The sequence below is a fragment of the Hyperolius riggenbachi genome, chromosome 7 (genome assembly GCF_040937935.1).
Source record: "Hyperolius riggenbachi isolate aHypRig1 chromosome 7, aHypRig1.pri, whole genome shotgun sequence".
In the NCBI taxonomy this organism is placed as follows: Eukaryota; Metazoa; Chordata; class Amphibia; order Anura; family Hyperoliidae; genus Hyperolius; species Hyperolius riggenbachi.
The window spans coordinates 71,475,006-71,498,641 of record NC_090652.1 but is presented as its reverse complement, the minus strand read 5'-3'; the positions used below and the strand labels follow the sequence as shown (position 1 = coordinate 71,498,641).

The following is a 23,636-nucleotide window of genomic DNA, read 5'->3' as shown; positions in this document are numbered from 1 at the left end:
GTGCCCTCCACTTCAATTAAAGTCTCATTCCTCTGTACTATAGTCATCTGATATTCGATATTGACTTCGGCTAGCCTAACGACCCTGTCTCTGTCTCATCCCTGTTTGTACCTTAACCATCTGATCTTATGTGTATGACTTCAGCCTGTTTAACGATTTAGCACCTGTCTCAGCCCTTTGTACTTTAGCCATCTGATTACCAGTGTATGAACTTAGCTTGTTAACTGACCTAGCTCTGCCTTACCCCTTTTGTACCGCATATTTCTGACCTCATGTGTATGACCCCAGGTGACGATCTGACTTCGATTTATAGCATACTCAGTGTACACTTATAACCAGGGTTACACCCACTAGATGGAATTCAAAGTTGCTTATATTGGATCGGCTGTACCAGCTGGTTGATTGGCTCACTCAGCATGACTCCTCTGCGTGTCAGTAGTAGTCATTTCATTTTTTTTTAATGTCATTAATTAACTAAAATTTAAAAACTTTGCCAGTTACACCAAACCTCATGCCCACTTTGGCCACAGGGACAGCTATTCTGCACCCCACCTTGAGCACAGTATGCCCTTTGTTCCTACTAACATTAAATTATGCCACATTATCTGCCAGACAGAAATTTATATTTTTTCCAGTGAAATAAATTCTGTAAAATGTAAAAATGTGGCCTGTTTATCAATTAGTCTGCAGTGTTACAGCATTACAGTGTTACAACTGTGAGTCACTGTCAGACAGACAGTGTGTCCTTTAACCACTTTGTCCTCCTTGACGTATAAAAACGTCAAGGAGGACAGGCGCGCTCCCGCGCGCTCCTGTGGCCGATCGCGCGCGTGCACGCGCACTCCCGGCCGCAGAGTCGGTAGCCACGGAATCAATGTATCGGGCTAGGGAGCCCGATTATTGATTCCTCTCCCCCGCTGAAAAAGCGACAGCTTCTCTCGGAAGCTTCGCTCTTTCTGAAGCTGTGTCCCTCTAAGCGTACATTGTACGCTTAGAGTGACGTCATGTAAAAAAAATCAAGATTGCCATCTTGTGGCCAAAAAGTAAAACTACAAGTAAATGCCCAAAAACATTACAATACACCAATATTTCCCCAAATAAAACACTTTTATATCCCACCCTCCCAAAAATGCCCACATAAAATGTTTAACCTCCTTAGCGGTAACCCCGTGTGTGACACGGGGTAAGCCGCCGGAGGGTGCCGCTCAGGCCCTGCTGGGCCGATTTACTTAATTTTTTTTTTGCTGGACGCAGCTAGCACTTTGCTAGCTGCGCCAGCACCCCGATCGCCGCCGCCGCGCGCCCGATCGCCGCTATCAGGTGCGGCGCGCGCCCCCCCCCCCAGACCCCGAGCGCTGCCTGGCCAATCAGTGCCAGGCAGCGCCGAGGGGTGGATCGGGTCTCCCAATGACGTCCCGACGTCGCTGACGTCGGTGACGTCATTCCGCCCCGTCGCCATGGCGATGGGGGAAGCCCTCCAGGAAATCCCGTTCTTTGAACGGGATTTCCTGATCGCCTATCGCCGGAGGCGATCGGCGGGGCTGGGGGGATGCCGCTGAGCAGCGGCTATCATGTAGCGAGCCCTCGGCTCGCTACATGATTTAAAAAAAAAATAATTAAAAAAAAACTGCTGCGCTGCCCCCTGGCGGTATTTTTCATACCGCCAAGGGGGTTAATAAAAAAAAAACAAAAAAAACATTACTATAAAAAAAAACCACATAAATATTTACCTAAGGGTCTAAACTTTTTAAATATCTATGTAAAGATGAAATATTTCTCTCTATTTTTTTTTTATAAGCTTGTAAATAGTGATGTATGCAAAACGGAAAAAATGCTCTTTTATTTCCAAATAAAATATTGTCGCGATACATTGTGATAGGGACATAATTTAAATGGTGAAATAACCGTGACAAATGGGCAATAACAATACGTGGGTTTTAATTATGGAGGCATGTATTATTTTAAAACTATAATGGCCGAAAACTGACAAATAATGAATTTTTTTCATTTTTTTCTTATTCTTCCTGTTAAAATGCATTTACAGTAAAGTGGCTCTTAGCAAAATGTACCCCCCAAAGAAAGCCTAATTGGTGGCGGAAAAAACAAGATATAGATCAGTTCATTGTGATAAGTAGTGATAAAGTAATAGGCTAATGAATGGGAGGTGAACATTGCTCGGATGCATAAGCTGAAAACTACTGAGATGTTAAGTGGTTAAAAAAATAAATTAATACAGTGTCATGGACATAACTGAATACAAAGAATAAATTCTTGTAATCTCCCATGATGCAGTTGGATGCCACCTCTCTAAGCAGAATAATATAACAAGAGGAGTAGAGACAACAGATGCCTGACTTAACCTCCCTGGCGGTAAGCCCGTGCTGAGCACGGGCTATGCCGCGCAGGAGGATTTCTCAGGCCCTGCTGGGCCGATTCGCATAATTTTTTTTTGCAACACGCAGCTAACACCTTGCTAGCTGCGTGTGCATTCCGATTGCCGCCGCTACCCGCCGATTAGCCGCCGATCGCCGCGCCACACCGCTCCCCCCCACAGACCCCGTGCGCTGCCTGGCCAATCAGTGCCAGGCAGTGCAGAGGGGTGGATCGGGACTCCCTTTGACGTCACGACGTTGATGACATCATCCCGCCCTGTCGCCATGGAGGCGATCGAAGCGGGCGGGGGGGTGCCGCTGTACAGCGGCTATCATGTAGCGAGCCCTAGGCTTGCTACATGATTGAAAATTTAAAAAAAAAAAAACTGCTGTGCTGCCCCCTGGCGGTTTCTAATAGACCGCCAGGAGGGTTAAAAGACATGGTTACATGTCAGGTGTAAACATGGTTAGCTAATATTTTCACCTAACTTTGCATTACAGTATTTTATTTTTTCATGTAAAACTTTGTGCTCCTGCATACTCCAGCAAGAGATGCAATATGTATCTTATTTTGCAAGGAACAAATCCATGTGCAGTGTTTGATTATTATTTGATGATGTATTGTTTAACCACTTGCGTAACACACGGCTCTGGCTGCTTTATGACCAGAGTCGTCTGTGCCCTTTCCGGGGCACAGGGTCCGAGATAAACTTTTACTCATTGCATAATTCATATAGTTTATAGGCATTCCTCAAGCCAAATACTTTTTTTGTTTTGTTTTAATACTCCAATTCCCTATAAACTAAACAAGCCTCACCCACAGCTTTCAGAGAGCCTTGGCGCTCAGTCCCAGGTAGCAAGGGCTTATGGGAGCTCAGTCTGAGCAGGAGGAGGAGGAGGTTACTAGCCAGAGATTTCAGAGGCAGAGAGGAGGAGGGAGGAGGAGGGGGGAGTGAAATTTTACAAAGGCTGAGGGCTGGAGATGCTATCAGCTTGCCTCAGTGTAGTGTGACAAACAGAACATGGCTGCCCTCATTGTATCACAGCAATAAATAATCATAAACTTTTTAAGCTGTTTGCAGCTAGATTTGCTGTGTAAACTATCTAAACTTTAGATAAGATATATAGACAAGTTACTTGTTATAGTTACTTTTTCATCTCGGATCCGCCTTAAAAAAACCTGTATTTATAAAAGGTAGCCTGGGGGGTACTTATCTCATGAGGGAAAAGCCTCTGGATCTGATTAAGGCTTCCCTGTCCCATGGTGGTGTTGCTTGACCTCTCCGATTAGTGCCCATGTAAATATTTACCTTTCTAGCTCCAGCACAGGCGCAGTAGCAGTTCTCGGCTCAGGATCAGTTGGAAATAGCTGATTTCGGTTGGACCTGCTCTACTGTGCAGGCACAAGTAAAACAACTGGATGGGAATCTTGTGCTAATGGATCAGTATAGTCACCAAGCAAGTTGTGGTCTAAGCCACTGGCAGCTCCTTGATGCCCAGCTGGATGGCATGCTTGAACAGGAAACAAGAAAGGAGGAGGAGCGTGCCATGATGTTATACCCTTTAATTCAAAAAATCACACACTTTAAGATACACTTACTAGATTTAAATACAATGATGCGTTTGTCAAATACAAAAAGGGTTACTAAAACAATACAATCTTTAGAAAACACAAAATTGAAAAGTCCTGTGTAATGTATACAGTATTATACATGACTTATTATAAATTATATAAATATGATGCTACAATTCAAGGACATTTAAACTAATAGAAACATTATAGGAATTTAACTATGACTATGGTAGATATTAGGTAGTGAGTAGAGATGGGCCAAACTATTCGCCCAGCGAATTTTTTGCGGCACACAAGGGGTGTTTGTGTACACCCCCTCAGGCGAATACATGGCGTGGTCGACCCGCTCCCTAGACATTATCATTGAGCTAAACTTTGACCCCCTTACCTCACAGTCAGCAGGCACATGTCAGACAATCAGCTATCCCTCCCACCTGGACCCCCCCACACACACACCTATCAAAAAAACCACCACATAAGCCATTTTGCAGTCTGTGTTTGGCTTCTGTTCTAGGCAGATGAGGCACAGTGTGTTGTGAAAGGGAGAGAGTTAGGTGGGCCTGTGTTCTGTGTCCTCAGTGAACATTGTCCTGAACAGCTAAGCCCTTCTTAGGGCCGATACATTGTTTTTCTTGCTATTGTATTGTTCTTCTGTGGCCAGTGCATATGTTAGCTGTTGGAGACAGGTCTGCTGGTCCTAGTAGTGCACTGACCATAACCCACCTTCACACCACTACTGGCATCTAGTATCCACTGGCCCCTGTGTAAAACCTCAGTGCTGTAGGAGACAGGTCTGCTTGTCCTAATAGTGCACCGACCATAACCCAAAAATCCTTCACCACCACTACTGGCATCTGGTATCCAGTACTGCCCCCTGTTTAAGGCCTTAGTGCAGAATCTGTGTTTTTGGTCACTTAACTGTTATTGAACTACCTCAGCCTGACTATAGAGGCTGGAAATCCATGATTTCCTGCACTCCCACGATTGTGGCCACTACACACCACTACACAATGATTGCCGCCTAGAGGACTAAAATGTATGTCCTGGTGGTGTTAACTGATAAAAACAAAGATATAGCAGTAGGAGAACAGAGGTGCCAGCAGGATAAAAGCGGATAAAAACTTTAAAATTTGCTGGGAGGAAGCAGTGGACTTACCTCCATAAAGCAGACACGAAAGACTGTCTGAATAGTAGCAATCACATTTATTAACTATTACCCCAAAACAGTGCAACGCGTTTCGCAGGCCCAGCCCGCTTCATCAGGCAATAAACATGGGGACAAGACAGAATTTCAGCAATAGCACCTCACTGAGGCGCTACACCTGCTATTGCTGAAATTCTGTCTTGTCCCCATGTTTATTGCCTGATGAAGCGGGCTGGGCCTGCGAAACGCGTTGCACTGTTTTGGGGTACTAGTTAATAAATGTGATTGCTACTATTCAGACAGTCTTTCGTGTCTGCTTTATGGAGGTAAGTCCACCGCTTCCTCCCAGCAAATTTTAAAGTTTTTATCCGCTTTTATCCTGCTGGCGCCTCTGTTTTCCTACTGCTATACCGTGTCCACCCCTGGTGGAGGGGTGATCTACCCCCTTTCGCATCTACAGAGAGCGACTTCTTATCCCTGAGTGAGGACAGGTCTAATCTCCTCACCTGCCTATACAGTGGTTGCCTTTGTGGTAACCCACGTTTGTGAGTATAATTTTCTCACGATAACCTTTACTTCATTTATGCTTAACATACTACACTATATTGGGCTCTCGGTTTCTCTACACTTTAAAAACAAAGATATGCTCATCTGACGTAATCACTAAAGGTCTTTGTGTTTTTTTGCAGACTGCGGTGTGTTAAACATGTTGTTTTGTCTGTCAGTATGAAGCGGACATAACCCATACACTACATGACATGACCATGTACACCATGTACACACGTCGGATGTTTTCAAGCACTTTATTCCACCAATGTAGGAATGTAGTGGGATTTTTTCCCTTTAGCAATTAAAACACAACTCTGTAATTTTTGTCGGGACTTTTGCCATTGATTCCCCTCCAGTGTGCCCCCGTCCAGGTGTTAGGCCCCTTGAAACAACTTGTCCATCAGTTTTGTGACCAAAAACAGTATTTGTAGGTTAAAACTTCTCTTGCCCATTGAAGTCTATGGAGATTCGCAGATTCACCAGATTTGCAAACTTTTGCGGAGATTTGGATTTGAAATTCGCGAACCCAAAATTATATATTCGGCCCATCTCTAGTAGTGAGCTCCTCTGAGGATAGTCAGTGACTTGGCTTTGTGGTCTGTAAAGTGTACAGAAGATGTCAATGCTGTATAAATATAATAATAATATGGTAGGACATTAGACTTTGACTATGGCAAAGCTCTTCTAAGACAGTCTCATGAGCTCTTCTAAGAACAATTATATGGTTACTCTGTACTATAGAGGAAAAGGATGGTCACCGGTCAGCTGCACTGTGGTGGAGGGTGCAGGGCCAAAGGCAGCCGGGCCTATACACTGGAACAATATTCAAAAAAAGTGGTCCGCAACCAAAACTCTCCACAAGCAGTAATGTCTTTATTTAGGACTTATCCTCACAGCAAAAACGGGTACAAATGCTGACATGTTTCGGGCATGCGGCCCTTAATCATAGCTTACAAACACATAGCTCTTTGCCTCTCAGTTTAAAATAGTCGGAAAAGTGACACACCCAAGTGTGGCAGAGGCCCAACCCCTCCTGGGAGGAGCCAAACATATAAAGGTAGCCACTCATGTGGTAGTCACCGACCCTTTGTAAATGAACAACATTTAAAAGAGATAAAAATTCCAAAATATATAAAACCAAGAAAAAAATAAGGAACAATCAAAAAGAAAAAGGAGTACATGTTGTCATACGAAATAATTTAATTCGTTTAGTTATAGCGAATATCCCATAAACCCATTACTTGCAGACATAGCCACCCATAGCATACAAACATAACAGGGGTATAGGTCAGATTTGGTGCATGGCTCAGTTCGTAACCAAAGCTAGATCCCATCTCGCATTAAGTCCTTTCGGGGCTCTAGTCCCCAGACGAAATATCCATGTCTGCAAGTAATGGGTTTATGGGATATTCGCTATAACTAAACGAATTAAATTATTTACTATGACAACATGTACTCCTTTTTCTTTTTGATTGTTCCTTATTTTTTTCTTGGTTTTATATATTTTGGAATTTTTATCTCTTTTAAATGTTGTTCATTTACAAAGGGTCGGTGACTACCACATGAGTGGCTACCTTTATGTGTTTGGCTCCTCCCAGGAAGGGTTGGGCCTCTGCCACACTTGGGTGTGTCACTTTTCTGACTATTTTAAACTGAGAGGCAAAGAGCTATGTGTTTGTAAGCTATGATTAAGGGCCGCATGCCCGAAACATGTCAGCATTTGTACCCGTTTTTGCTGTGAGGATAAGTCCTAAATAAAGACATTACTGCTTGTGGAGAGTTTTGGTTGCGGACCACTTTTTTTGAATATTACTCTGTACTATGTAATAGTGTTGGGCGAACAGTGTTCGCCACTGTTCGGGTTCTGCAGAACATCACCCTGTTCGGGTGATGTTCGAGTTCGGCCGAACACCTGATGGTGTTCGGCCTTTTAGTTCAGGTTCGCCCGAACTGCTCAATGCCCGGCGAACAGGGCCCCTGTTCGGCCGAATACGGCCCGCCTATGGGGTCGCAGGCATAAGGGGGGAGCATGCCCGCGTACCCTCGTATGCGTCATCACGTAGAGGACGTGAGGTCAGAGAAAGGGCGGAAGTACCACAAGGGTACTACCGCTGAACCGCCCGCTGCCCGGCCTCAACGCGTCCTTCTCGGACTCCTCCTCCTCACTCACACCACTGCCAGCCAGCCACTGCAGCAGCCACCACCGGTACTATTTAACTTTACGCAAACTTTTTTATGGGGAAGCGGGCAGAGGGGGGAGCGCTAGCGGAGGGGGTGGGGGGAATTTCCGACCCCCCCGCGATTGGGGCATGCTCCCCCCTTATGCCTGCGACCCCATAGGGGGGCCGTATTGCGGCATGTTTGGGTACCCATTGACTTGCATTGAGTTCGGGGTTCGGGCCGAACATGCCGAACATCTGGCCCATGTTCGGGCCGTTTGGCCCGAACCCGAACATCCAGGTGTTCGCCCAACACTACTATGTAAAGTGCTGCAGAAGATGTTAGAATTATATGCTGTAAATACAGTACATAATAATACCATGGTAGGTACAGAGTGGCTAGAAACTCATGGCGACTCAAAACCACTAGGATAAGGTGCTCGAGGTCATAAGGTGCTCGAAAGGACCAACATGGCTTCTTGGGAAGAAAAAAAAGTAATGCTTTTTCGGGGACCCAAAAGGATGGTTAACATGTTCAGCAGTGATGCATCATGGGAGATCTTTTGTACTTACATAAAGCTAAATAATTATGAATATGGTAGGCTTAGATTGTGAGCTCCTCTGAGGACAGTCAGTGACACATCTATGTACTCTGTAAAATCTATATATATAATAGAGTAAGTGCCTCAACCTTCAAGCAAGAAGAAGAAGTAGTGCCCTGCCCCCAGGGCCGGTCCAAGCAAGAAGAAGGGGCTGGTCCAAGCAAGAAGAAGAAGTAGTGCCATATCAAACCAAGGGCGAAGAGGGATAATTTGCATATTTAGTAGCAGTGCATTGTGGGTAACCACAAATGTTCACTTATAGCTGAATTATTGCAGATTTGCTTCTGTTTTAAGACGGCAAATTACACCAAGCTTTGCTTTTTTTAGTAGGAGGGCTTTTTGGTCTCTTTTATCCTCCTATACATTCTTAGTAGTTTGGGTTACCCTGAGCTGTTTGGTTACTCTGTTGTACTGGTCCAAGCCCTATCTCATACAGCCTTATCAATCCCTGCTATGTACTGATGAGGACCAAAAGTCTGAAATAGGCTGTCACATGTAGGTTTGTTATGACTGTGTAAAATTTAAAGCTATAAGGCCGTAATTCACAATGCAGTGCAAACTGTTTAGCACGTGAAGTGCCATTCGCGGACTTTTGCACGCGCCCGGTCTCTTGCGCGTGCAATTTGGCGCGATCGCGTACTTTTGCGTGCGCAAAGTGCCGCAATACGTGTCAAATTGCGTGCACAAAAGTCAGGGAACGGCACTTCACGTGCTAACTGTTTAGCACACCCGTGCTAAACAGTTTGCACCGCTTTGGCTATCATTCATGAAAGTGCTGTCAGTATGGAGAATCAGTGCGGGAAAACACCGCTGGCGGTGTTTTAGACTTCTGGGTGGGCATTCATAAAAAAGTATCCATGTGCGGTAGCAGTGCGGAGATTCCCCGAACTAGGCTGGTGGTAGGCAGGTGGTAGGCTTGCGGAGACACGGAAGCTGCCGAGTTGATACATTTCTCCGTGTTCCGCTCTGCTGCAGCTGCCTGGGAGGTCTGTGTGTCTCTATTCACTTACATTGGTATCGCCACATCAGAGGGAGCGGTACTTCCCGACCTCACATCGCTTGCGTAAATCTTTATGAATTACCATTTTGTTACATTTGTACCGATAATCACCGCACAAGGCGGTGATTTATCACTCTGCTCGGTAGTGTCATTTTTTTCATGTGGAAAGAGCCTTTATGAATGCTGACTTTGCTAAGTGGTCGGTAAAGTCAGCTGTTTTAAGCATTTCCGCATGCGGAAATGCTTTATGAATGATAGCCTTTGTGAATCAGGGCTTGCTTGACTAACCAAGGGTGAAAAGGAATAATTTGCATATTTAGTAGCGGTGCATTGTGGGTAACCACAAATGTTCACTTATAGCTGAATTATTGCAGATTTTCTTCTGTTTTAAGAAGCCAAATTACACCAAGCTTTGATTTTTTTTAGTAGAAGGTCTTTTTAGTCCCTTTTATCCCCCTATACATTCCAAGTGGTTTGGGTCACCCTGAGCTGCTTGGTTACTCTGTTGTACTGCTCCAAGCCCTATCTCATACAGCCATATCAATCCTTGCCATGTACAGATAAGGACTAAAAGTCTGAAACAGGCTGTCACATGTGGGTTTGATATGGATGTGTAAAATTTACAGCTATAGGATTGCTATACACCTGTGGTTCTGGATGCTTGCTTGACTTACTGAGGGTAAAAAGGGATAATAGGCATAATTGGCAGTAGCAGTGCATTGTGGGTAACCACAAATGTTTACTTACAGCTGAATTATTGCAGATTTCCTTCTGTTTTAAAAAGGCAAATTACACTAATACAGTGGGTGGCATTGCAGGAAGTGACAACAATGGAACGCACGCTGGAACACGGAAGAGGTGAGGCATCCCCGCCTGCTGCCTCTTACTAATAGTGGCGGCTGCTACTGTGCTTAAGCAGGAGGGGGAGCGCACATGGGGGACTCAGGTGAGAGAGGGGGGGATCCTGCTGAGCTTAAGCTGCAGGGGGAGCGCACATGGGGGACCCAGGTGAGGGGGGTCTGACCCCCCTCCCCGCCACTGTGCCCAATACCCCCTTCCTGCCCTCTACCCCCTTATGCGGCGTATGCTACGCCACGGGTTGGCTAGTGTAATAATAATATGATAGAACAGACTATGACTATTTTAGATTGGGAGCTTCTCTGTCAATGGCATGAATATGGACTCTGTGCTGCAGAAGATTTACCCTTATGTCAATACATCATTGTAACACGATAGTGACATTAGACTATGACTATATTGTGTTATAAATCACCTTTTGCTCCGGCACCAGCAAACTCATCAGCAAGAGTTGCAAACACGACTCATCACAGCAAGCAGGAGATAGACTTTCTTAGGCTTCTTCAATGTACAAGTTATTTATTCAGGAAACCAGATATACAGATACAGTTCATCATATCTTAGCCAAGCAGATTCTTGCCTTGCGTTGCGTTGCGTTACAGCTGCGTGATTACCTTCCTGCTGAAGATAATCAGGTCCTCTTATGTCTTCTAAGTTACATCTTCTAGACTACCTATGTACAGCATACATTATATCAGAGTACATAAGGAAAGGAAATATTAGGGGTTCCAGTCAGCATATAGAGAGCATGAAAGTAGGAATAAGAGAGTGCGCTCCGTCTGCCCATCCGGCCCTTTAATACTGACTAGGAAAGAGTTAAATGTGACCTCATCTTAGCCATCCCCCAGACCCGACTATTGGCTTAGACCCCTCGTGGTGACATAATACCCACCTACTCGATTAATATTTAATGCTGCCTTTCACTTACTTACAGGAATGTGATATTTTGTAAATATGGCCTATGTTGATTGTTCTCATAGTCCATTTGTCTGGGGCAGTGTAGGCCTGTGGCCTTCCTTCAGGAACATGTTCTCAGTATCTGCTTGTATCATCTGCTTCAAGCAGACACTGAGATGCTTCTGCCTGCATCACGAGAAACTCTATTTTAAAGGTATATTCTGCGAACAAGCCTTTTACCTAAACCTCAGTCCAAATAACTGAGGCCTACTTAAATTATAACATATTGGAGGATTTAGATTTTGAACTCCTCTGAGGGCAGTCAGAGACATGACTATGTACTCTGTAAGTCTGTTTGTATCAATCCTGTAGTTACTCATTAGCAGGGAAACATGACAGTGGCTAGGGAACCTGGATCCGTGAACTGCTATTTTCTTGGAGAAGTTTTACAAAGTTTGAGGATGCTCATACCAGTCTTTACAATATATTTTTTATTTTACTGCTTTCACCCTAGGTGTCATCTGTTATTCCATTGCTGATATCATTCACAGGACAGAACCTTCCCAGAATAATTTTCCTCAGCTTGGGAATAGCCTGAATAATGATGATGGCTTCAGCTGTTGGAAAAGCCATGATAACAAAAAAGCTGATAGTGATTAGGAGATCTGATGCCATCCCTTTGACGTATGCCAAGAAGAGAGACTCAATGGTATAGAAGATTATAGAGAATGTGAAGAACAGAACCATGGTCCTTGTGGCACTGATATGGGCATGGAGATTAGGTCCTCTGTATCCAGAGATATTGTTCTTCATTCTGATCATATGTGTTATAAGGGAGACCACTGTCACTCCAGTGAAGCCAAGAGCAAGAATGAAGGGTAGACCGCATCCCAGAAGGTTGACCATCACTCTGTATACTGGACTTAAGAGAACTGTTGGGCTAAGAAAGAATTCTGAAGTGTTATTTGTCGGAAACTGTGTTGGAAATTCCATGTCAGCCATCCAGAACAGTAAGATGCTCATTACAAATGACCCCATGACTGATAAGAAAAGAACATGTGGTAGGAAGGAGGAGAGGAACTGCTTTAACCCAACTATGAATCGATGGCTGAAGTTGGAAATGGTAACACAATAACAGGCACAGAGCCAGCCAGTTAGCCAAAAGCTGCTGTACATTGCAGTCATACTCAGTTCAATCATAGTTAAAAGTATTGCCCTCACATTATATAAAGTAGGCCAAAAGGCAAGAATTAAAGACGCTGTGGATAAAATTAGCTGCATGAAGATGTTCACCAATCCCATAGTGAAGTAGACCACACTGGTGGAATTATAAGCCAGTCTGATTTTCAGGCTTTCAAAGCTGAAGGAGACAATGAAAGCATTTAAACTAATGCCCATCACTGCCAGCAAGATGGTGATGATGGACAGCAGAAGACTGGTAGCTGACTCCATTGTGGTGCTATGTTCAAGCTTCTTGTGTTTGGGATTTGATGACTTGTGAGTGCTGATATATAAGTGTCAGAGTCTGACACATGCAAAGTATTAGAAGAGATAGGTTACGTTTTTCCATAATAACACAGAGGCAGAGGAATGTTTTGCCTTGGAAGCTATAGAAAGGTTTAGCATCTTCTTAAAGCGGTATTGTCACTATAAAACTCAAATTTAAAAAGCAACTGGTCTGAGTGTATTAAGTGATAAAGGTGCTAATCCTGCATTCAAAACTTGCAAAACTTTTTCTGCTGTTATGGTTTGGAGCTATCACATACTTTATGAGCACTGGCCCTAGTGCCAAACAGTGCCAAAGAGTTGAATGCTGGGAGTTCTTTTTATCTATAATATATTCCTCCTCTTCCATTTATTTCCCTGCCTAGCTTTCTTATCTGAAACACCTCTGCTCACTTGTGTTTACAAGCAAGGCTGAGGTGACTCAGCGATTGGAGGAAAGACAGTGTAGTTCCTAGTATACACCTCAGCGGGAGTGTCTGAAGACTCTGGAAAGAGGGCAGCTAATTAATACAAAATGAGCAAGAGAAGGGAGGGGGGGGGGGCAAGAGTCAGAGAGGATATGATGTCAGCATTAGCTTGGCAAGATGGCCACTGCCTAGAATAGCATTTTCTGCTTTTCCTTTATAAAATTCACAGTAATCAGTACATGGATAGCACAATACATCTGTTATGTAAGCAGACGTAGTATTTATCTACTTATATATGTGTTTTGTATTTCTAGGTTAGCATGGGTGTCGCTTGTTCTTTAAAGTGAACCCAAGGTGAAAATAGGCTGATGAGATAAACAATTGTATCTATCTTCCTACTCTTAAAATGACCTTTTTAGATATATAATTTATTTTGAAACATTAATAAGTGAATGTACAGGTGAAGTTCGAAAAATTAGAATATCGTTAAAAAATTCATTTATTTCAGTAATTCAACTTAAAATGTGAAACTAATATATGAAATATATGTTAACACAAAAGCATTGATCCCCTAAATTGCTCAGTCCTATCTGCTGGCAATGTATCCTATATAAGGAAATATATATATATATCAGGGACTAGGGTCTTCGACCCGGAACAAGCATAAACTAGAACACAGAAACAAGTAGTCCCTCTACTTCAACTTTACTATATTTCCACAACTGCAGCTATACCATAGAAAGGATCTTTATTAACAGCAAAACATGATTAAAAACAATTAAAAACACTATGTCACCTCAGGTCCATATTAAATCATAATGTATAAATAATAATATTTACTGCTGAGCTTACTGAATTCTCCTTACCAACGGTATCTTGTTCCAATAATATGTCTCCCACCAACAATACCTTTAAATAACCATGTTTATAATGGTGGGACACTGGGTCAAATACTACCGTTGATTCCGAGACATGTCATCAAATAATCCATGTACAATAATCCAATAGCTGCTGATCCAGCATAAGTGTGCAAATATGCAGAGAAAGGTGCTATAGTGCCATAAATTCATTTATAAACAGTAATTCAAATTACAAATTTTTTGAATTATTGGAACAAGATACAGTTGGTAAGGATAATTCAGTAAGCTCAGCAGTAAATATTTATTATATTTATACATTATGATTTAATATGGACAGGTCAGTCGAGTTTGCTGGCCAATCAAGCACAGTAATCCCATAGTCATTGAACCAAGTTTTGGTACTTTTGGCAGTGTGGGCAGGTGCCAAGTCCTGCTGGAAAATAAAGTCAGCATCTCCATAAAGCTTTTCTGCAAAAGAAAGCATAAAGTGCTTGAAAAATTGTCCTGGTACACTACTGCATTGACTCTGGACTTAATAAAGCACAGTGGACCAACACAGGGGCATAGCAATAGGGGTTGCAGAGGTTGTGAACGCATTGGGGCCCTCAACTACAGTATTAGCTCTTTATTGGTCCTGTGTTAGATACTTTGAATAGTAGTAATCATTAACAAACTGCTCCCCATCCCCTTCTTGCACATCTGACACTGTAGTTGCCATTGGCAGGTTTTGGTGCTACCATATCAATTGTTATGTATAGAGTGCTTGGGGGGCCCCAATGTAGAACTTGCATGGGGGCCCACAGCTCCTTAGCTACACCACTGGACCAACACCAGCAGATGACATTGTTCTCCAAATCTACACAGACTATGGAAACTTCACACTGGACTTCAAGCATCTTGGATTGTGTGCCTCTCCATTCTTTCTCCAAAGTCTGAGTCCTTGGTATTCAAAAGAGATGCAAAATTTGCTGTTATCAGAAAAGGAAACTTTAGACTACTGACTGAGCAACAGACCAGTTATATTTTCTCTAGCCCAAGTAAGATACTTCTGACATTGTTTGTTATTCAGGAGCGGCTTGACAATAGAAATACAACATTTGAAGACTATGTCCAGGATCCGTCTGTGTGTGGTGGCTCTTGATGCACTAACAGTCTCCAGCCTCAGTCCATATCTTGTGGTTGAAATCCTCAACACTTCTGAATGGCCTTTTCCTGACAATCCTTTCCAGGCTGCGGTCATTCCTGCTGCTTGTGCACCTTTTTCTTTCACACTTTTCCTTTCCACATAACTTTCTATTAATGTGTTTTGATACAGCACTTTGGGAACATGCAACTTTTTTTGCAATTACATTTTGAGGCTTTCTCTCCTTATGGAGGGCGTCAGTGATGGTTTGCTATACAACTGTCAGGTCAGCAGTCTTTCCCATGATTGTGACTCCCACTGAACCAGACTCAGAGACCATTTAAAGACTTAGGAGCCCTTTGCAGGTGTTTTGGTTTAACCTTGAGGAATGGAACATAGCATTCTTCATCAATTCAATGCAGCAATGAAATCGGTTTTAAACATCAAGTCAGTAGTCAGCACAACGAAGGAAGTTTGTGTATGTAACCGTTCATTAGCTAAGAAAGTGACAGTAATTTAAAAAAAAAAATCACTTGAACTTGACAATAATTCTTTTTACCATAAAATCATTGTTTTGCTTAAAAAAATCATACGTGAAAAAGGTGACAGAATTAATCTGCATTCAATCTAGAAAATTCTGACATACACATAAATATAATTTTATAGTTACATATTTTCTTTTTTTTAATTGGATGTATTTAGAGCCAACATATTTTGCAGCACTTTACAATAAATAAGGTTATAGACAATGATAATAGGAGTGACAGACAACACAATACAGGTAATAAGCAGTAAGACACACTATGCCAGATCATACACTGGAGTGGTAGTCCATTATTGTAGTAACTAGTAGGCCTAAGCCTGTTACAATAATGGGCTCTAGTCCTCCGTCACAACTCCTCTCCCGCCTGTCATCATCGCTGAATGTCAGCACACATGCCTGCTTGTGCACACACACGCATATGCGCACACGCCCGCCCATGCACAAGCACGCCTCCTGGCCCCGTCCTCCTTCTGTCCCAATGGCTGCTCACATGCCACAAATGCGCAGTAGCACAAAGGCACGGACACAGGGATAGAAAAGAATCCAGGGACACAGGGGGTTTATTATATAGGATATGTTATGGATTTGACCAGTTGATACAGCCTGCGGGACAGATTTGTCTGGCAGACAATATGAAGCCAGCCCGGCAATAGAGGGCTAGCTTCTTCTCCTCTCCCCCTCTCCCTCCCGCCATCCTTAGAATGATACATGTAGAGCATGTAGAAGAAACCAACTCACCCTATCACTGTCACACTCTCCAGCGGTCATGTGACCTGTCATCATTGCATAGCAGTGTGTCTCAGGACGCTGCCATTGCCATGCAGATTACCGCTGGAGAGTGGGATAGGGTAAGTTATATCCTGCCATTCTTCTGCCTGAAGGGGGTGGGGGAGGGAGAAAGAGCAGGTTAGCTGCAATGGCAGTGGGCCACATTCAATAGGAATGCGACTTGATCCTTATAAAGTTTGCCCACCCCTGGATTAGACTGTGAGCTTTTCAAAGTCAGTGACATAAGGGTACATTCACTAAACTGTGGTAAAATAACACGAGTAGAGAGTAATACACTGTGCTCAATATGCATAGGACTTTATGCATGTTATTTTGCTTACTGCAGTTTAGTGAATGTACCCCATAGATCCTTATTAGGATGGATGCATGACAGTGGTTAGGGAATCTGGATACATACACTCCTACTTTCCTGGAGCAATTGTACTCTTTAACAACTTTATGAAATGTGCGGATACTGGCACTAGTCTTACCATAAAGTTGTTTTTTGTTTTGTTTTTTAATTTAACCACTTAAGCCCTCGGTCATTTTCACTTTATTCATCCGAGCAATGTTCACCTCCCATTCATTAGCCTATAACTTTATCACTACTTATCACAATGAACTGATCTATATCTTGTTTTTTCCGCCACCAATTAGGCTTTCTTTGGGTGGTACATTATGCTAAGAGCTACCTTACTGTAAATGCATTTTAACACGAAGAATAAGAAAACAACTGAAAAAATTCATTATTTCTCAGTTTTCGGCCATTATAGTTTTAAAATAATACATGCCTCCATAATTAAAACCCACGTATTGTATTTGCACATTTGTCTCGGTTATTTCACCGTTTAAATTATGTCCCTATCATAATGTATGGCGACAATATTTTATTTGAAAATAAAAGAGCATTTTTTCCGTTTTGCATCCATCACTATTTACAAGCTTATAAAAAAAAAATAGAAATAGAAATATTTCATCTTTACATAGATATTTAAAAAGTTTAGACCCTTAGGTAAATATTTATGGGTTTTTTTTTAATTGTAATGTTGTTTTTTTTAATATTAACCACTTTACCCCCGCGCGTACGTATTTCTCCGCCCCTTTTTCCATCCTTTAAAAACCAGGGACGGAGAAACACGTACTTTCCGCGTTCCCGACGCTGTCCGCGCTCCCGCTCGTAAACACGCCGCCCGCCGCTAGTAAAACCGCCGCCGCCCGCTCGCCCGGAGATCAATGAACGGGAAAATCCATTCCCGTTCGTTGATCTAAGCCCCACAATGACCCGCTGCTCTCCTATGGGCAGCGCGATCATTGTGAGAAGAAACTCACGTGTCCAGCCTCCTTATTCTTCCTCCAAGCTTCCGGAAGGAGGCTTGGAGGTCGCAATAAAGCAAAAAGTTACTGTGGCCATCTTGTGGCCAAATAGTAAACTACACCCTACACATTTTTCACATAGAAATAAATGACTTTTACACAAAAAATTAACTCATTACCTCCCACACTCCCCATTTTTTTTTTTTTTTGTAATTAAAAAAAAATTCAAAAATTTACAATTAAAAAAAATACATAATTAGTTACCTTAGGGACTGAACTTTTTAAATATTTAAGTCAAGAGGGTATAACACTGTTACTTTATAAACTATGGGCTTGTAATTAGGGATGGACGCAAAACTGAAAAAAATGCACCTTTATTTCCAAATGAAATATTGGCGCCAAACATTGTGATAGGGACATAATTTAAACGGTTTTATAACCGGGACAAAAGGGCACATAAATTTCATGGGTTTTAATTACAGTAGCATGCATTATTTAAAAACTATAATGGCCGAAAACTGAAAAATAATTTTTTTTTTCCCCACATTTTTCCTATTTTCCCATTAAAACACATTTAGAAAAAAATAATTCTTGGCATAATGTCCCACCTAAAGAAAGCCTAATTGGTGGCGGAAAAAACAAGATATAGTTCATTTCATTGCGATAAGTAATGATAAAGTTATAGACGAATGAATGGAAGGAGCGCTGAAAGGTGATAATTGCTCTGGTGGTCAGGGGGTAAAACCCCTCAGTGGTGAAGTGGTTAAACATTTTATGGGGGTATTTTTGGGAGGGTGGGATGTAAATAGTATTTGATTTGGGGAAATATATGTGTATTCTTTTTTACTTTTAAATGTAGTTTTACTTTTTGGCCACAAGATGGCAACCTTAAGTTTGTTTACATGACGTCACTCTAAGCGTAACATGTACGCTTAGAGGGACATAGGAGTCAGAAAAAGCGAAGCTTCCGAGAGAAGCTGTCGCTTTTTCTGCGGGGGAGAAGGATCAGTGACCTGGCACCATGGCTCGATTCATTGATTCCTGGGCTAACGAATCCGCGGCCGGGAACGTGCTTGCACGCGCGCGATCAGCCGCTGGAGCACACATGTCCTCCTTCACGTAGAACTGCATCAAGGAGGGCAAAGCGGTTAATGGTTAACATTTTTATCACTGTTTCATTTAGACAAGAAGGTTTGTGTTCACCCTAGATATGATCTGTTATTTCATTGATGACATCTTCCCCAGTACACAATACTGCCCATAATCCGACTAAATGCAGAAGTGTGGGTAGGTGGGTGGCTGGGTGCCAACAGCTAAACAGCTAAACGAGTACAAATTTTGCATGATTTTATGGTAGGGAATAGATTGTGAGCACTTCTGAGGACAGTCTCCAATGGGATATGTCCACATGCGGCACACCCTGCGCGCCACAGCAAAAATAAATGAGTGTCACCATGCACTGGAACATGGGCGTAGTCATGATGAGTCATGGGCAGACTTAAAAAAAAAAAAAAAACACAAAATAAGTAGCGGTGTTATTCACAGAGATTAGGTCCGACCAGATACATTTTAGATAAAATATAAAGTGTAGAGAAACCGAGAGCCCAATATAGTGTAGTATGTTAAGCATAAATGAAATAAAGGTTATCGTGAGAAAATTATACTCACAAACATGGGTTACCACACAGGCAACCACTGTATAGGCAGGTGAGGAGATTAGACCTGTCCTCACTCAGGGATAAGAAGTCGCTCTCTGTAGATGCGAAAGGGGGTAGATCACCCCTCCACCAGGGGTGGACACAGTATAGCAGAAGGAGAACAGAGGCGCCAGCAGGATAAAAGTGGATAAAAACTTTAAAATTTGCTGGGAGGAAGCCGTGGACTTACCTCCATAAAGCAGACACGAAAGACTGTCTGAATAGTAGTCACATTTATTAATTAGTACCCCAAAACAGTGCAACGCGTTTCGCAGGCCCAGCCCGCTTCATCAGGCAATAAACATGGGGACAAGACAGAATTTCAGCAATAGCAGGTGTAGCGCCTCAGGCGCTACACCTGCTATTGCTGAAAACATGGGGACAAGACAGAATTTCAGCAATAGCAGGTGTAGCGCCTGAGGCGCTACACCTGCTATTGCTGAAATTCTGTCTTGTCCCCATGTTTATTGCCTGATGAAGCGGGCTGGGCCTACGAAACGCGTTGCACTGTTTTGGGGTACTAATTAATAAATGTGACTACTGTTCAGACAGTCTTTCGTGTCTGCTTTATGGAGGTAAGTCCACTGCTTCCTCCCAGCAAATTTTAAAGTTTTTATCCACTTTTATCCTGCTGGCGCCTCTGTTCTCCTACTGCTATTTTAGATAAAATAATCAAGTAGTTACATGCCTCATGATAATTCATCAAGTAGTCAAATGGCAGCAGATTTCCCCACAAAATGCAATCAAATTGGCGGCAGATATCCCTAAAAAATGCAATCAGATTGGCAGCAGATACCCCCACAAAATGCAATCAGATTGGCAGCAGATTTCCCCACAAAATGCAATCAGATTGGCAGCAGATACCCTCACAAAATGCAATCAGATTGGCAGCAGATATCCCCACAAAATGCAATCAGATTGGCAGCAGATACCCCCCAAAACACAATCAGATTGGCAGCAGATATCCCCACAAAATGCAATCAGATTGGCAGCAGATACCCTCACAAAATGCAATCAGATTGGCAGCAGATATCCCCACAAAATGCAATCAGATTGGAGGCAGATATCCCCACAAAATGCAATCAGATTGGCGGCAGATATCCTCACAAAATGCAATCAGATTGGCGACAGATATCCCCACGAAATGCAATCAGATTAGCAGCAAATATCCCCACAAAATGCAATTAGATTGGTGGCAGATATCCCCACAAAATGCAGTTAGATTGGCGGCAGATATCCCCACAAAATGCAATTAGATTGGCGGAAGATATTCCCACAAAATGCACGCAGATTTGCCACAGATTTCCCCACAAAATACAATCCGATTGGCCGCAGATTTCCCCACAAAATACAATCAGATTGGCGGCAGATATCCCCACAAAATGCAATTAGATTGGCGGCAGATTTCCCCACAAAATACAATTAGATTGGCGGCAGATATCCCTACAAAATGCAATTATATTGGCAGCAGATATCCCCACAAAATGCAATCAGTTTGGCGGCAGATATCCCCAGAAAATGCAATCAGATTGGCGGCAGAGATCCCCACAAAGGCAGGTCCCCAGTTAGTGGGGGCCCCCATGCTGGAAGGGGGGGGCAGTGTGCACAGAGTAGTGGGGAGGGGGGAAATCCTCCCCCCTCCCTCACCTAGGGACTCCCACTTCCACGCTCCCCCCCTCCAGAATTGCAGCCAGCAGCGGCAGCGAGCAGGAAACACTTACCGGGATCAGATAGCTCTGTGTACCGCTGCTGGTCTGGTCTCCTACACTGCACTGTCCAATCACGCTCTCACAGTAAGTACTGCGAGAGTGTGATTGGACAGTGCAGTGCAGAAGACCAGACCAGCGGCACGCAGAGCTATCGATCTGACTCGGTAAGCTATTCCCCGCTGCTGCCGCTGGCTGCAATTTTGAAGGGGGGGAGCACGGAAGGGGGGGGCCCTAGGTGAGGAAGGGGGGGAGGCTTCCCCCCCTCTCCGCCATTCTGTGCACACACAATTTCCCCCCTTCCTGCGCTGTGCCCCTTCCTTCTCAGCTTTGGGGCCCCCAGGAGGCGGGGTGGCCGGGGCCTACCGATGGAAAAATCAGCAGTTTGGTGGCTCAGTCCGAGCCTGAAGCAGTCACACATCAATGTGATGGATATCGATCTTACCTTCTTCTCTGTGTATGTATTTAAACACCATTAGGTCACTAACCTGAGTGTAATAAGAATCTAAGCACTGTCTACTGAGGGCAGGCTGAAAGGGATGGTGTACAAAATCTACTCCTTTGCCTGTAACTTAGTATGTGCAGCCATCAGACCATTGCTGCAGACTGAGACATTTTTTACAAACACTGGGGAGCAGGGATAGTGTACAAACACCAAAATTTGTATAATACCTTATATGTGTGATGGGCACTTTATTACATCAACGGTACAGAGAATAGACAGTTTCTTGTTTACGGACCACTAATTTTTCTGGGACTCTTATCAGTTTGTCGCCTCTAGGGTGTGCCGTTCTGTCAGGGTAGAACCAGCATTTTTTTTTACTGTAATTTAGTGAATCAACCACTATGAACTATAATATTTTTTTATTTTGCACATTCCTAAAAGGATAAGGGTTTTTCTTTTTTTTTTTTGCTTTTAAATTGCAACTTTGATGTCATTATGTTATGCACAGAATGATGTGGATCAGTTTTTTTCTGTTTGTGGTGGGACGAATCCTGTCCAGAATCATCTTCCTTAGCTTTGGAATGGCTTGGGCAATGATCATGGCTTCAGCTGTTGGAAAAGACGTTATCATAAACCAAATGATGACGCTGCGATCTGAAAAAGGATTTCTGAGGAATGTCATCCACAGGAATTCAGTGATATAGGAAATGATTGAGAATATGAGGAACAGGACCATTGTTTTTGTTGCACTGAAGAGGGCCTGGAGGTTTGGACAATTGTCTCCAGCCACGTTGTATTTCATATTGTTTATATGTCTTATAAGAGAGGAGACTGTGACTCCAGTGGAGCCCAGAGTGAGAATGAAGGGTAGACAGCAGCCCAAGAGAGTGACCATCACACTGTATACAGGATTAATAATGACTAATGGGAAACCAAAAGATGTCTGAGTATTATTTATTGACGACTGAATTGGACATATCATTCTAGCCATCCAAAACAGGAAAATACTCATGACAAATGGCCCTATGACTGACAAGAGAAGAATATGTGGCAGAAAGGAAGCCAGGAACTGTTTTAAGATACCGAGGAACCAATGGCTGAAGTTGGAAATGGTAACACAGTAGCAAGTACAGAGCCAGCCAGTCAGCCAAAAGCTGCTGTAAGTCACAGTCATGCTCAGCATAATCATAGTGAAAGATATTTCTTCAGTGAAGAATGTCAAAGGGGTGAAGATATAGATAAAAGCCTCAACGGTGAAGACCAGGTCCATGAAGACATTCAGCAGTCCCATAATGAAGTAGATCAAACTGGTGGGATTAGAGGTTGGCCTAGTCTTCATGCTTTTAAAGCTGAAAGACACAATGCAAGCATTTAAGGTAAAACCTACTACTACTTGCATGGTGGTGACAGTGACGGTGATGATATTCGCTGCCAAACTCATTGTGTTGATAAAGTCGAGTCTCTGGTGTTGGTGTTTTTGTAAGCTTGTGGCGCTGAGTCATGAATGAATGCAAATTATCTCCAGGCCTTTGTAACTCATTAACATAATAGGCAAATCAAATGTTTTCTTTTGAAGGTGAAACAAAGCTTATTGTACAGACAGAGTAATTTATCAAACCTTTCCTCTAAGTTTAGGAGATAACTAAAGTGGTAAATGGGTCTCATTTAAATGGAATCTGAAGTGAAAATACACTTATGATATGATGAATTGTATGTGTAGTACAGCTTATAAATAGAAAATTATTAGCAAAGAGAAGAGTCCATATTGTTTCCAGTACAGAGGCAGTTAAAATACTTTAGTTATATTATAGATTAGCAGCAGATTCAACCATTAAATAGAATCCTGTCAGATCGAATCTGAAAGGAATCTATCTGATGTGTTAACACACAAGGAGCAGATTTTCAATAGATTTCAGAATTAAAGCTGTTGAAAATCGATCGACGTGCAATGTTGCATCATTCGATTCAATGCAACCCTATGGGCCATTGATCTGCTGCAGCAGCCGATCGACCTAGATTTTCTGCCCGGACCGATCTAGATTTTCCATCCAGGCCGATCGAGCAATCAAGGTCTCCTACTGAATAGATGCTGGCTTACTGAACAGGAAGAGT

General features: G+C 42.9%; 2 protein-coding genes across 2 annotated transcripts; both read right to left on the bottom strand.

Annotated features, from left to right (window-relative positions):
• Positions 1 to 11,664: 11,664 nt before the first annotated feature.
• LOC137526055 (taste receptor type 2 member 40-like) lies at positions 11,665 to 12,606 on the bottom strand. Its single transcript, XM_068247268.1, has one exon. It carries the CDS (start codon positions 12,604 to 12,606, stop codon positions 11,665 to 11,667), a length of 942 nt encoding a protein of 313 aa, XP_068103369.1.
• A 9,411-nt stretch (positions 12,607 to 22,017) lies between these two features.
• On the bottom strand, positions 22,018 to 22,965 carry LOC137526054 (taste receptor type 2 member 40-like). Its single transcript, XM_068247267.1, has one exon. The coding sequence runs from the start codon at positions 22,963 to 22,965 to the stop codon at positions 22,018 to 22,020; it is 948 nt and encodes a 315-aa protein (XP_068103368.1).
• Positions 22,966 to 23,636: the final 671 nt, after the last annotated feature.